General features: G+C 44.5%; 1 protein-coding gene across 1 annotated transcript in view; it reads left to right on the top strand.

Moving 5' to 3' along the window:
• Positions 1-15,468, top strand: part of gfra4a (GDNF family receptor alpha 4a) — a gene marked incomplete at both ends in the record, with an annotated part of 284,239 nt that overhangs the window by 198,390 nt on the left and 70,381 nt on the right. Inside the window, one exon of the mRNA XM_083633004.1 lies at positions 9,313-9,594. Within this exon, the coding sequence (XP_083489130.1) occupies positions 9,313-9,594 (282 nt within the window). The remainder of the gene's footprint in view (positions 1-9,312; positions 9,595-15,468) is intronic.

Here is a 15,468-nt window from a genome sequence, read left to right as displayed (position 1 = left end):
AGAACGTCACATCCGCCAAATTTGCCGGGAAAATCTGACCAGCGACCAGCAGAAAATCCTGCAATACATATATCTTTGCAATGGGTGAACGCAGAGAGACGAGACTGGGCTCATTTTTTAAGTTACGGAACAGTGCATTCACTCATTGGTAATAGAAAGCACTTTGTGAATGTTTATTTTCTGCCAGAACCTAAGGATAGTAACTTTAAGGATCTTGTTGAGTGTTAAACCACCAAAGCTCCACTACATTATCCATTATTAGCATCAAGCATTAGCCATCAGCCATCTTGAGAATATCCTCTTTAAAAAAACTTTCAAAGCTGCTCCACTTCCTGCATATGCCACGCATCCAATGGAAGTGTGTGTATATATATATATACTGTATATATATATATATATATATTATATACTGTATATATTAAGCGAAGCGGGCGAGACCTTGAGGGAAAACCAACGAGGTACGGTAGAAATTAGAGATGAGGCGGAGGAGGGGAAGGAGGACGAGAAATGGTAGGCTAGAAAGGAGCGCGCTCTGTTTACAGTTTATTTTAATGAACACGCATCTCCTCCATTTTTTAGCTCAACCGCTTACTTCTTCTCGCCGTGATGCAACAGGAAGGCAACGCGGGCAGCGGAGCAGCGTTCATACATTTCAAAGGAAGCGTTCCCTGGATAGCTGATGGCTGATGGCTAATGGCTGACTGATGCCTGGTGGCTCCAGCAGAGCCCGGGGTTTAGTTAGGAGGCAGAGACGTGAGGAGCCACCTGATGAGATGAGCACATCCACACTCCTGTTAGCATCTGTCTCCTTCGCTTTCAGCTTCTGAAGTTCAAGATTCAAGATTCAAGATTTTTATTGTCACTCCGTAGTACAAGTATCACGTGTGAAATTCTTGTGCTGTAGACTCCGTTACAACATAGTGCCAATAACAGTATAAAAGTGCAAAATAACAGGGCATATAGATGCAGTAATACAAGAGAAACAACAAGCAATAACAGTAAACTTTTTCCTTTTCTTTTCTAGCATAGACACCTTAAAACATAATTAAACATTCTGTTTGCACAGGTGCAAATAACATAGGCATAATTATCATATGTAATGGTAGCAGCTACTACATGATTGTTTATTTGTGTGTGTGTGTGTTAAGGAGTCTCGTGGCCTGCGGGAAGAAACTGTCCCTCAGGCGATTTGTTCGTGCTTTTGGGACCCTGTATCTCCTCCCTGAGGGTAACAGGGAGAACAGGCTGCTGTGGGGGTGGTATGTGTCCTTGATGATCTTCAGGGACCTCCTGAGGCACCGCTGGTTGTACAGTTCCTGCAGTTCTGGTAGCTCACATCCTGTTACGTGCTGGGCCGCACGCCTCACTCTTCTTAGCGCCCTGCGGTCCATGGTGGTACAGTTCCCGTACCAGGTGGTGAAGCAGCCAGTCAGCAGGCTTTCAATGGTGCCTCTGTAGAAGTCCCTGAGGATTTTTGGCCTTAGCCCAAATTTCTTCAGGCGTCTGAGTCCGTGTAGTCGCTGTTGGGCCATTTTGACAACAGTGGCGGTGTGGCTGGCCCATGTCAGGTCCTGGTGGATGTTGACTCCCAGGTACTTGATTGGGGGCCTCCTGTAGTCTACAATGATCTCCTTGGTCTTGGAGACGTTTAGAGAGATGTGGTTGTCCTGGCACCATTGTTCCAGGGCCTCCACCTCCTTTCTGTAGGCCGTTTCGTCGCTCCTGGAGATCAGCCCCACGACCGCTGTGTCGTCTGCAAACTTCACGATGGTGTTCGAGGTTTGAGTCGCCACGCAGTCGTGGGTGTAGAGGTCGTATCAGAAGGGGCTGGAGACGCATCCCTGGGGCGCTCCTATGCTGATGGTCAGTGGGGAGGAGGTGAGGTTGCCCACTCTCACCACCTGGCGGCGGTCTGTCAGAAAGTCCAGGATCCAGTCACACATTGCTGTGTTTAGTTTGGAGGTGGGGGGGAGAGGTGAGGGGTGAGGGGGAGGAGAGGAGGAGGGGTGGTGGGGGGGAGAGGTGGTGGAGAGGGGGAGGAGAGGAGGGGGGGAGGAGAGGAGGAGGGGTGGTGGGGGGGAGAGGTGGCAGAGAGGGGGAGGAGAGGAGTGGGGGGGGGGCGGAGAGGAGGGGGGAGGTCTGGCAGATGGGTCAAACCTTGCGTAGAACGCATTGAGTTCGTCCGGCAGGGTGGGTGATATGTTTGGGTTTTGTTGTTTTTCCCCTTTGAAGTCTGTAGCAGCATGGAGTCCACTCCACAGATGTCTGGGGTTGTTAGAGTCCAGTTTGGACTCCAGCTGCTTTCCGTATTCTCTCCGTGCTTTTTTGATTGTGACTCGGAGGGCGTATCGTGTCTGCTTGTATTCTTCAGGCGTTCTGGACTTGAAGGCGGTGGTCCTGGTGTGAAGGGCAGCCCGAACATCACTGTTGATCCAGGGTTTCTGATTTGCCATTATTTTGATTCTTTTTGTTGGGACTATGTCCTCGGTGCATTTTTTTATGAAGCATGACACCTTTTCTGCATATTCTTCCAAGCCTCCTGTGTTGAGCTCCTCCCATGCCACTTGGTCAAAGCAGTCTCTCAGGATGTCGTCTGATTGGTCTGACCAGCAGTGGGCGGTTCGGAAGGCCGGGGGGGTGTCGCTTGAGTTTTTGTTTGTGCCTGGGGACGAGGAAGATGGAGGCGTGGTCCGATTTGCCGAAGGGGGGTCGGGGTGTAGCCTTGTAACAATGGGGGATGTTTGTGTAACATTGATCCAGTGTGTTTTTGCCTCGTGTGTTGAAGTAGATGTGCTGATGGAGGGTGGGCATTCTCTTTTTCAGGTTAACCCTGTTAAAGTCGCCCGCCACTATTAGCGCTGTTTCTGGCTGTTTAGCCTCCTGTGCGCTGATCGCGCGATGCAGCTCCCTGAGTGCGTTAGAGGTGTTTGCCTGTGGTGGGATGTACACTGCAGCGAGGGTGACTGTTGTAAATTCCCTTGGACTGTAGTGAGGTATGCACTGAAGCATAACATACTCCAAGTCTGCTGAGCAATACGTCCCGATGTTAGTGTTGTTGACACTCCAGTTCTTGTTAACCATCAGACAAACACCGCCGCCCCTCGTCTTACCGGATCGTTCTGCGTCTCGGTCTCCCCTGTGAACGCTGAAACCGGGTATTGTGATAGCGTGATCCGCTGTTTCAGGTGAGAGCCAGGTTTCAGTCAAACACAGAACGTTACAGCTCGCTATGTCCGTTTGGAATTGTGCCCGTGCTCTCAGTTCGCACATTTTGTTTTCTAGTGCCTGAACATTAGCCAGAAGAACGCTGGGCAGAGGTGGCTTGTCTGCGCGACTCCTCAGGCGGGCAGTTAATCCTCCTCGCCTTCCTCTTTTCCGTTACTGTTGTTTAAGTTCAGGAAATTCAGAGAGGTCGGGAGCCAACCAGTCCTGGTTGGGTTGATTTCGTGAAATCCCGATGTTTATTAGCGCGTCCCTGCTGTATCTGTGCGTGGTGGCGTTGACGAAGCCAATGCCACTGTTGTTGTGGCTGGCGGTGTCCTCCATGTTAATAATAACATAATAAACAAATAAACAAATGTTGTGCGCGCGGCGAGAACAATGGTCCACCAATAATCCGCGCTACTGTGCACTTTCTTTCTTGCAAAAAGTGCAAATGCGCTACTATGTACACTATATAAAAGACACTGATATATACAATAGGTGTTTACAAAGCAAATAGAAGCAACAAAATTATAAACAAAACGAAATTACTCCTATATCTCTACGAAGTTTACGGAGCTCTACAGTCTGGGCAGTCAGATGTGATATTCTGCAGATTTATTTACGTTAGTCGTTTTGTGTTTGTTAGTGGAAGGTACTCTTGTTAATTTCTCCCCCATCATCCAGGTTGTTGGTCTTTATTTCTGCTTTTACGCCCAAGTGAAAGGTGTTTCATACCTGCAGTATCGAGGATACTTTCAACTCATGTCTTGCCCAGGGTGGGAATTTAATCATTTTTGGGGCAAGGGTATTTGGCCTTCTGTGTCGCAATTGTTTTAGGGCACAAGGCCACATGCCAGGGCACAAAGGCCATTGCTCTATTGACATTGTGAAGAGCGATTTTTCTGAAATGTGTGTTAAAATGAGCCAATTACACATCCTTTGCACAGGGCAGGCTACATTAAGCTGAGACCACTGATGCTTTTAAAGCAACTGACAGTAGCAGGCTAGTAACAGGACACTGCCAAGGTGGCCTTAGGGATCTCAGGGCATCAGTGTCACGGCCAGTGTAATTCCCACCCTGGTCCTGCCTCACTGTCATTCAATCATTCTTCAGTTAATGTTCACTGGGCTTGTTCCAAACTTTGTTACATTTTGTCATGGCTTTCATTTTGAGCTTTGGTAGAGACTTGATCACACCAAGATCAGGGGCCTAATATATAAATTCACTTTCACAGGAGATTTTTCATCAGACATTTCTGTCATTTCAGAATCATCAGGCTCTTTCACACCGGCCTTGAAAGCCGAAAAATGCACGGAAAATAGGATTCGCGCCTCCGATGTGAAAGTCGTGAACGCGCGTTGGTGGATAATTGTTTTACGCCTTTTGTCCCGCGATGGTAGGTAGTCACAACGCCGGTTTAGCAGGCAACCCGCCTCCACTTAAAAGCGTCGTCGCAGCGAGCCGGAAAAGGTGCGAATGGTCAGCTCATTCATAAAAAAATTACAGGGGAAATCACCTCATGTAGCAAGAAAGTGCACGAGTGAAAGTAAAAAAAGTAGCCTATACAATCATGACTGCAGGGACGCCAGGAGGAATGCTTCGTGCGGTTAGGCTTTATGCTCAAACGATGTTGACATTAGTAGGTAAAATTAACGGATATAATAATAAGCTTCAGAGGGCTATACTGCCCTCCAAATCAAAACCGCAGTAACTACAATTTTGGTCAAAATTGAGTTATTATTGAAATTGAACTTTTAGATATCTGTTTTATCATGTGACAAATTTTCTAAGTTCAGTCTTGCTCTATATTTGAGAAAACAGAGTATAAAAGTTGCAGTAACTACGAAATCCAAACAAAAACCAGACAAAACTGCAGTAACTACACTTACTGCAGTTTGATTTGCTTTCACAGAGCTTCAGCTGGACTTAAACAGAGATAAACGCAGTAACTACACTTTGAGGTGTAGTTACTGCGTTTCAGACTGGTTTTTGGTTGGATTTTGTAGTTACTGCAATTTTCCCGCTCTTTCCAAAGCCCAACATATCAATCACTCATAATGGCACAATCTGTTTAGTTAATCCAGTCAATTCCCAATATGAGAGCGCACTGACAGCTGTCCAAATTGTTAATGAATGAGTCTTCAGTGTCTTTAAAATCGTAAATGCTGTATTCCTAGCTAATAATCCATAAGAGATCATCCAATAAAGAAGGGAATTGTGTTCTCCACTGGGAAGTGTTAATCTGGCTGTAGATAGTGATAATTGTTTGGTATCACTACCTAGCTCATCAGGACAATCTTTTTCATTGCTGCATAAATTATCAGCATTCAGACTCAGTCTGTAATTCATTTTATTCAAAATATTGTAATATGCTATATAATATACTGTATATGTTCTTGTATGAATTATCAATCTGAAAAGCTGATCTGATTTGTAAAGAAAACCTGTTCTAAATTAAGATAATAAAAGAACTGTGCTCATTAATTAATTGTGTCAGAATGATGACCAAAAAGCAACACCAGTGGTGAAGATTACATCAACTGACTTCATGATTCCCTGAATTTATCTGTTACTCATCCATTTAAATGTTTTAAACATGTAAACAATTAAACAATTAAATATAGATATGATGTGGTATCGAAATCAAAACCGTTTACAATTGTCTCGTGAAAAACAAGACAGGAGAAGCACATTAGATTGTAGTTACTGCGCTTTTCCCTTGTACTACCCACACATCTGTTTAAGGTAATACACAGACAGAGTGCCGTATCTGCATTTCTGGGGTCATAGGTCAAGTAATTGATAATTGTTTTGCCCCAAAAAAATACATATAACATATACATATTTAATAAGCGCATTGCCACTTTTCAACCTATATCTCATTTGGCTGGACAGTCAAAAAACTTTAAAGCCATTTTTCTCAGTTTCAGTGTTGGCGTAGTTACTGCGGTTATGATTTGTAGGGCAGTATAGCTGTCTGTGGCGAGTTGGTCTGAGGTTATTCCCTCTCGAAATCAGCTCTGTGCATTCCCTTACAAAAACTACTAACGTTATAGTAGTCTATAGGCTACTATTCCCCCGACGAACGTTATGCAGACTGCAGCTGATTGATATTAGGCTAATTAGGCTACTTGATGGGAATAATTTGCTTTACAAAAAACTGGAACCAAAAGAAAAGAATTTGCCTTGTAGCCTACCTAATAGGCTACATGATGGTGTGTCTGTGATGCATAAAGTCGATCAGATGAATATTGAAAGCCTTGTTACCATGCATGTGGACAACACTTTCGTGTTTTATCTGATCCTTAACGAACGCAGCTTTATCAGCTTATCCTTAACAACCAGAGCTGCACCTCAGCGATGTTTGGTTGTTGAATTAATTCGTTCATCATACAGTAGGCTAGGCTACACTAACCTCTGAAAATATTAATTTGAGCGAGGAGCTGAGTGGAAATGCCTCCAGCGACTCGCCTTTCAATCCGGGAGCAGTGGCTGTCGCCTGAAAGGACACCGCGGGACGGGAATGTGGCGGTCCTGCTGGCCTGTGTGTGAAAGCAATTTCTGTGGCGAGGCTGCCAGGCTTTGCGGGCTTATCGAAATGCAATTTTGCGCGATCTGTGTGTGAAAGAGCCTATCTACTCTTTGAACTCCACCATGTGTTTGTGTCTATGTGAAACCCCTTTCACACATGCAACCTATCCGTGAGATGTCCGGCGACATTTCCTGCATGGGGTCATGTATGAATTGGAACAGGGATCGATGTGGAGGGAAATTCTGTGCCACCAATTTCCCACCACAAGACCTCGTAACACTTCAGGGAAAATCCCTGCATGGCTGTGTTGTGAAGGAAAGCAGTAACATTGCAGGGAAGAGCGACACCTCTCCATATACAGTATAGCTGCCCCCCTCCTCTGTCCCTTGACTGTCTCTTGCTCCATCTATTGTGCATTTCCAGGACGTGTGTGAAAAGGCACAAGACAGAAATGTCGCTGAATGTAGCTGCATGTGTGAATAGTGAAAATCACTAGTGGTGCCTGAAACGTTATCCCAGTAATTTACTGGCAACTATGTGTGAAAGAGGTTTAATTAAGAGAGAGGAGTGAGGGTCAAGAGAGAAAGAACAAGGAAAAAAACAGGGAGGATGATATGAAGAAGTGAAGAGGGAAAGAGAGCAAATCAGAGAGAAACAGAGGAAGAGAGAGAGAGCAGAGAAGGAGCACAAACAGATGATTTACCTCAGTGGGATAAACAGGGAGGCACAGAGGATGGAATGAATTTGAATGACAAGGCAACTGATTTCCTCTGTTTGCTCTTTGTACTGCCGGTGCGCCGCGGCTGTTTCCAGCCTAACAGTTATCTGCCACAATCTGGAGTGCGGCTTAACTTCGGAGAGAAAATTCAAGCCTATCTCCACACTGGATTAGCTGCACTTTAGCTAGATGTGCACTGCTGTTGTACAGGCCAAACCTGGATTTAACGTTCCTCGCTGCCCCACACCCTCTATCCGAGCACCCATCACCCCTCCACACACACACACACACACACACACACACACACACACACACACACACACACACACACACACACACACACACACACACACACACACACACACACACACACACACACACACACACACACACACACACAAATCTCATCACTGCTTAAACCCAGCTCTCTCTCCACCTGCAATCCCACAGAGCCTAATAGCATAACAGAGCATAACAGGGAGAAAAAGTGAAAGTCAAAACCGTTTTTAAATGTTTTTCTTACATCAAGTGGAGGAAAAAATGTGCCAATATGGCGTGTGATAATTTCACGCATTTCCAAATGCAAATTTACTTGTTTTCTCGGAGCAAGTGAAGTATTGTGAAATAAGGCAGAGCGCTCCATTTTATTTTATTTTTTCAAGAGTCCCAAGGAAAGCTCAAACTCTTGAGACATGCATTGATGCGTTGATTTGCATTGGAAATGAGTGACCCCATGTCGCCCCGTTGGTAGCTTTTTTCCTGTCTCTCCATTTGCCTTACATAAGGAAACTTGCATTTTAAGACTGGAGGAAGTGACTTGTTGAGAGGGACTTTTATGTTGTAGCGTTGGATCGAAGTGGCTCGCTAAGTGCCGCCTGTCAAGACCTCGGTATAGATGAGAATCTGCACTGGATGGCAGGTGTTTTCTCTCAGTAGTGTCCACAAACATCCCAAACCCAACGAGCAACGAGCTGCTGGCCTCACTGTCTGTCTAGACTGACAGCTTGGGGCTAGATTACTTGACTCCACTGGAAGGGTCAGCAGTCTGCTGCTGCACACGTCAGTTTAACCCTCACTTCACAAATGGACCTCAACAAGGGATGTCGACTTGTATCTGACATGTGGTTCCCTTTCCTGTTTATCTGATCATTATTGAGTGTCATATAATCCAGGGAGAGGCAATGTAAGACTGACTAGAAATCCCAATGCGATTCAAATGAAGACGTACAGTAGGCTTCTGTCAGGGAATAACAGGTTTCTCAATCTGCCGTTCGAAAATCAGTGTGCGTCATACCTTTATTGGGCTAACGCTTTTCGCTCCTTATCATGTGATTGAGCTGTGATGCGATGAAATTTGATTAAGTCGTTCAACGGGAACCTCTCTAATTGCTAAACTAACTCGTTGCACAGAGAGAAAGTCTCGCCAAGTCTCACTGACTCAGAAATGCCTTTGGACATGTTTTCTGGGAATCTGTCATGCCGGGGAAATACTGACTCCAACATTTTGTTTAGAAAACTGCAAGAGAAAATAGCATATGATGCAATGAAGGAGTGATAACCCACTGTTTAAAGAATATAACATCACAAAATAAGAAATGGAGTGAAAGAGTTGCAATTAGTGCCTCCTGAGTAGATTTATTTTAACGTTTCATTTATTTTCATTATGTATTTTTACATTTTTACATGTTCCCCTTTCTCTCAGGTACCCCCGTAGTACCTCCACGTACCCCTAGGGGTATACCACATACTCCAGTTTCGGAAACCACTGGACTAGCCCCCCTCCCCTGATTTTACAACGAGGACAAAAACACAACTCTAACCTATGTGTGTGTGTGTGTGTGTGTGTTTGTCTTGCAGGCGTCCCACGTGTGGCTCTGTCTGCGGGAGGGAGGGACTGTCTGCGAGCTGGGGACACCTGCTCCAGCAACGACACCTGCAGCCCACGGCTGCGCACGCTGCGGCAGTGCGTGGCGGGCGACGGCAGTGTGAAGCTGGGGCCCGGGGCGCGCAACCAGTGTGAGACCGCCATGACGGCCCTGCTGTCCACCCCTCTGCACGGCTGCCAGTGTAAACGAGGCATGAAGAAGGAGAAGAACTGCCTGAGTATCTACTGGAGCCTGCACCAGTCTGTGCTGCACGGTGAGAACAGCAAATCTGGGGTTACATTTTCTTTGTGCTAGGCAAGGAACCAATAAAAAAGGGAAAGACATCACTCACGTCTAGAGATGGGTATCGTTTCATATTTTTCCGATGCCGGTGCTAAAATAATACTTTTAAAACAGTACTGGTGCCTAAATGGTGCCTGAACCGGTACTTTCTCAAATTTAAAGTGGATTTAAAGCAGATAGTTTTATTTATTTAAAGAGGATTTCAAACGATAATAATATGTGTTATGCCCTATATAATATTAGTGAAGGTGCATGTAGCGCCGGTTTGGGAGCACAGGGGGGGACAGATATTTTACTCAGCAGTTCGGGCATGGCACCGAAATGAGGCATCTAAATCTGTGTTGCAATTCGGTACGGGTAGTACTGGTTGTAAAAGTGTTTCGGTACCAAACCCTACTGATGGCACAGCGTTAAAATTTTGCATTGGGGCCAGGCTTTGGGGACAGTTCTATTGAAGTGATTGGGGCGGTCATGGTACTGTAAGTCCCACTATAAGCCATCATATCTGTGTCATTTCACCTTTGATTGAAAAATGATTCCACCAGATTAAAGAAAACAGATTACATTTTTAGATTACAGTTTTGTTTTTGTTTTTTGCATTTTTTTTATTATTTTTTTATCTAAATGTGCGTGTTCGTTTTCCTTATTAGTGGTCTCCAAACAGATCATGGCTCTGTCCAGCAGCTGCATATACTGTAGCTCAACTTAAGCCCCTGTTTAGTCCAAGGTAGAGTTAGATTAGCTACATCATGATACACTAGTGCAGTGCCCGTTCCCCCAGGCACCACCCCGTGGGCGCTTCCCCCACACACACAGCACTCTGTCAGGTCCCCCTAAGCGCAAGTTTGAAGTCAATCCGACAAACGGTTCTCGAGATACGCGAAGGACAGACATACAGACAGTCCTGGAATAAGTCCAAATTGCATGAAATGTGGCACTGCACTCCATCAGGGTCCGAGCAGCGCACTCCCCAAGTTTGAAGTCAATCGGACAAATCTTTCTCAAGATAAACTTCTTTTTGTGTTGCCAGTAGGTGGCGCTATGTCAAATTGCAAGAAATTCAGTGCTGCACTACTTCGAGTTCCCAGTTCCCTTGCATTTACTCTCAACGACCCTACTTACAGCTGTGTTTACTTTTCTCACGTACTGTCAACGACCCTATGCCCAGATCAGCTGGAGCTTGAAGGAGCGCAGAATTGAACACAAATGTTCAAATATTGAATGTGTTTAAACTTTCACGTACGCACGAAAACAGGGCACTGGACTCCATCAGGTCCCGCTGAGCGCACCCCCCAAGTTTGAAGTCGATCCGACCAACGGTTCTCGAGATACGCGAAGGACAGAGAGAGAGAGAGAGAGAGAGACAGAGAGAGAGACAGACAGACAGACAGACAGACAGACAGACAGACAGACAGACAGACGATCCTGTCATTATAGCCTCCTATAGTCCCGACCCCATTAGCTGCATTGGATTTTTGACTAATACTACTAATAAAAAAATAAAAATAAATAAAAAGTAAGTAGAAAATAGTTCAAAATGATGTCCACACATAACCTCTCTGAGCTGGAGGATGTTTTTCTGCAGACATTTTATTTTTGCACAGCCATGATATGCATTCAAATAAAGAGAAATACTTGATTACAAGTTGGTGACTTGTAAATGGTGCAATCTTTTACAAGTCACCAACTTGTAATCAAGTATTTCTCTTTATTTGAATGCCTATCATGCCTGTTATCCGGCTCCAGCTCAGAGAGGTTGCCTGTTATCCGATACAGCAATTTTTCAGCTGCTGTCAGATCAACATGCCCTGGAAACACACAAAAAACACGTAAAAATATGGATTTGGTTGATACTGTGTGCTAGCCATCTTGTATTGACAGGAAGTAGATTTTTCTTCTTCTACTGTACTATGACAAAATTGTAGCTTAGGTGTCCTCAAGTGAGGACAAGAGGTCTGAGTTCAGCAGAAATAAGTATTATAGTGTAGAAACGGCAAAATGTGATGTGTGTTGTGTAATGTGTTCTCTTTAATGTGGTGGAAGCATTGTTTTAATCAAAGGTGAAATGACACAGATATGATGGTTTATACAGTAGCGGGACTTACTGTACGATGCCGGCTCCATTCATTTCTATAGAACTGTCCCCAAAGTGTGGCCCCGATGCAAAATTTGAACACTGTGATGGGAGTGATGTATTTTTCTTCTTTATAGGTTCCTTTGTGCTAGGTGGGTGGGAGCATGTACAGTACAGTATGTTATTGGGATTATCAAGTGGGAACCTCCCCTTACACATGATTCACTGATTTGGGCCCACAATGCCTCTGGAAGACTCAACAGTCAATTCAAAGCTCAAAAGAATAGAGCGATTATTGTGTTAAAAATAGTTAAACTGAAGCTCTGATTCCTTTTGTTCTACCCACAGAATTTTACAGCTTTTGTCCTGATCCCAAATGCTTTTCATCTTACTGTAACTGTCATTGTAATTTATTACATTGAACCTTATCCTTTGTGGTATATTTACATTTAGGCGTGTAGGCGTGGCCCAGGCATGTCCGTGGGCCTCTAGCCTATCATCTCCCTCCCGCAAGTGTCATTTTGCGCTCTGGCGAAGATACCGTTGCTATGTTCCGAGCGTAAACAGAGGTTTGGGCATTCCCGTGCCAAAATAGGTGTTCCAGTGCAATGTGTTAGAAAAAAAACTTGGGTGCTCTCAATTTTAACGCCACCAAATAGATGGTCTTAGCGCAAACAAAACTCTATGCCAGGCGTATGCCTCAGCGCAGACAGTATTCTCCGCACAGTGCAGGAAATCCTCGCTTGGATAGGCCTACATTACGCACGGCTCGCGCGCAGACACACTTCCCTCCTCAGAATGCCACGTTGATTTTCAACTAACCTACACTGCAGAAAAAAGGCCGGGTGGGTCGGTGCACAGGGTGGGTAGAGGCACTGAGGCAGCGCCGTACAGTGCGCGGTCCCATGGATCGAAATCAGTTTCTGGCAGCGAATCCGAACTGGTTCATCCTCCAATCCTCTCCCTCTCTCGTTCTCTCCCCCCTCTCTCTCTCTCTGACTCTCCCCCTCTCTCTTTTCTCTCTCTCTCTCTCACTCTGTCACTCTGCTTGCACTGAGCAAGAAAGAAGCTGCTGTCACAGACGTGATGGCGGTGACGCTGTGGCTTTTAAGGGGAGTGATCTCACCTTGTGAATCCTGTTATGGGCATAAACACGCCTATGGAGGTTTGCGCCGAGATGCCGTGAAACGCAGCGGGCCAACACGCCCACAATTAGGGATTTGCGCGGCGGTATTCCAGCGCAAAACAGGCGCTAACGCAAAATTACCGCCGTTGCGAAGATAGGGCCCTTAGAGTATACTTCAGAGCAACTTAAAGCTAAAATATGTACGTTTTTTACATATACATGAATGTCCGTTCAAGCCATTGTATCAATGTACTCTTGTATCTATGTATCACATTCTGAAATGAAATAAGTTATCCTTTATTTGAAATGAGTCACTTCACGACATTCAAAACTATTGCTGCCTTCCAGACACCTGGGACGTGGGTGTTTTCCCAGTGGAAAAGTCCCACCCCCCACCTTCAAAGCATTCCAGAGCACAAAGGCAAAATGCAACCAAGAAACATGGCGGACCGCGACAAACTTTTTTTTGTTTGGCAAATAGCAAGACAGCTTAACAACGAGCAGAGCACCCTCCTTACATATTTAAATGAAAATGAGGAGCAGCAATGACACATAATGTAACAGACTCTATTATACATTTTATTTAGGCACTTAATACTTTGGACTACATACTCCATGTTGCGGCCATTGTTGTGTGACGTCAGACAACTGATTCCCAGCCTAGTGGGGGTAGATTTTTTTCTCCCAGTTTTCAAGTCGGAGCTCCCACTTTGAGTGCCGTTCCAGCGCACTTTTCCTAATAGGAGGCCAGAAAATCTGAAGGTCCCAGTTGTCTGGAAGGCAGCATATGTATCCACTCTTTTACAGCCCCAATGCAAGAGGCTGCGGTGGAGCTATGACGAATGCTGCATTCATGTGCTGCTCGGATTGTCCCATTTCCCGAGTTGGGAAGTCGTTCTTCCTCGATGTGTTCATGAGCTTTTCAATCATAATGTGGAAACAACATGGACGCTACAAAGAAGATGTGTTGTATTTTATTGCTCAGAGCGTTTAAACAACACGTTGATAGTTGTTTTCAGTTTTTGCATGACAACAAAGAGCAAAGTAAACTGTTGGGGCCTCATTTTCCCGACACCACTTGAATGCAGCACATGTTCCTTCACTGCCAGAAGCGGGGAGGGGAAGGGAGACAAAGGTTCTGCACTACAAAAGTTTCCTATTCTAGCTTAAAAAAATGAGTCCTCTCAGGGGCGTAGTGGGGGGTAAACGCAGGTTACCCACCTCTTTGAAATGAGGCAGAGAGTTTACTCACAGATCAGATCACCTGTATCACTTAATGAGGGGAAACAAGGTGGGTAAACTACTTGAACCTTGGATAGTTTACCCACCTCTTTATTTACCACTAGACCCCTGCAGAGAATGATCTTAAATTTATAGATTGACAACATTGCAAACATCCAATAGGAAGTACAAAAGCTACAGGGTGTAGATAATAAACCGGTAACGCAAAAGATAATGACGTGTACTGGCTCCAAGCACTTTACAGTATATATTTGCTACACTGTAGTTACTGTAGACATCCAACATCATTCTTCTTCTTCCCAGCATATTTACCGCGCTGGCCACTGGCAAAATCCTTCTTGCTCTGAATCTGTCATAGCACTGCCACTGCCGGATTTTCCAAACATTGCCCCTTAAGGTTGGAATGGCAGTGTGCGCCATGCATTTAAAAAGTGCAACAATTATGTACTTCATCTGTATTATTTTAATTACAACTAGATTTATTCAATATAATCTTGTAGTTTATTTTAGCATACATTCTTTATATTAGATTACATTACATTACATTATGTCATTTAGCAGATGCTTTTGTCCAAAGCGACTTACAATATTGTCACCAATAGTGCAACTGTGCATCACAGTCTTTCAATGTTTTTGGACATTGGAAGGGCAAATTTGCAATTAGAAATGTATAAAAAATTAAGGGTAACCCTTTATTTTACAGGTACCCTAGTTACATATGAACTATTTGTAATTACACATGAACACCAAATGTAATTACACAGTAATTACCAATAGTTATAAATGATGTTCATATGTAGTTACATTGTAACAGACCTGTAAAATGGAGTGAGTCTGTTCAACTGTAGTTCATATGTAGTTACATGGTACCAGACCTGTAAAGTGGAGTGAGTATATTCAACTGTAGTTCATATGTAGTTACATTGTAACGGACCTGTAAAGTGGAGTGAGTCTATTCAACTGTAGTTCATATGTAGTTACATTGTAACGGACCTGTAAAGTGGAGTGAGTATATTCAACTGTAGTTCATATGTAGTTACATGGTAACAGACCTGTAAAGTGGAGTGAGTCTATTCAACTGTAGTTCATATGTAGTTACATTGTAACGGACCTGTAAAGTGGAGTGAGTCTATTCAACTGTAGTTCATATGTAGTTACATGGTACCGGACCTGTAAAGTGGAGTGAGTCTATTTAACTGTAGTTACATGGTACCGGACCTGTAAAGAAGCTCCGGGCTGGGACAGAGATTGCTAAAAGCCAGTGGGGGATTCGAACCACTGAACTTCAGATTGCAAAGCAGGTGGCTTTAACCACTCAGCCACAAGGGCTTTCCAACTTTCTTAGTGGAGTTTGAGAGGATAACTGTATGTCAGTCAGATGTAGTTGTCACTTCCTAGCTTTG

The sequence above is a fragment of the Poromitra crassiceps genome (assembly GCF_964638095.1).
Source record: "Poromitra crassiceps genome assembly, chromosome: 3".
Taxonomy (NCBI): domain Eukaryota; kingdom Metazoa; phylum Chordata; class Actinopteri; order Beryciformes; family Melamphaidae; genus Poromitra; species Poromitra crassiceps.
This window is presented reverse-complemented; position numbering and strand designations above follow the sequence as displayed.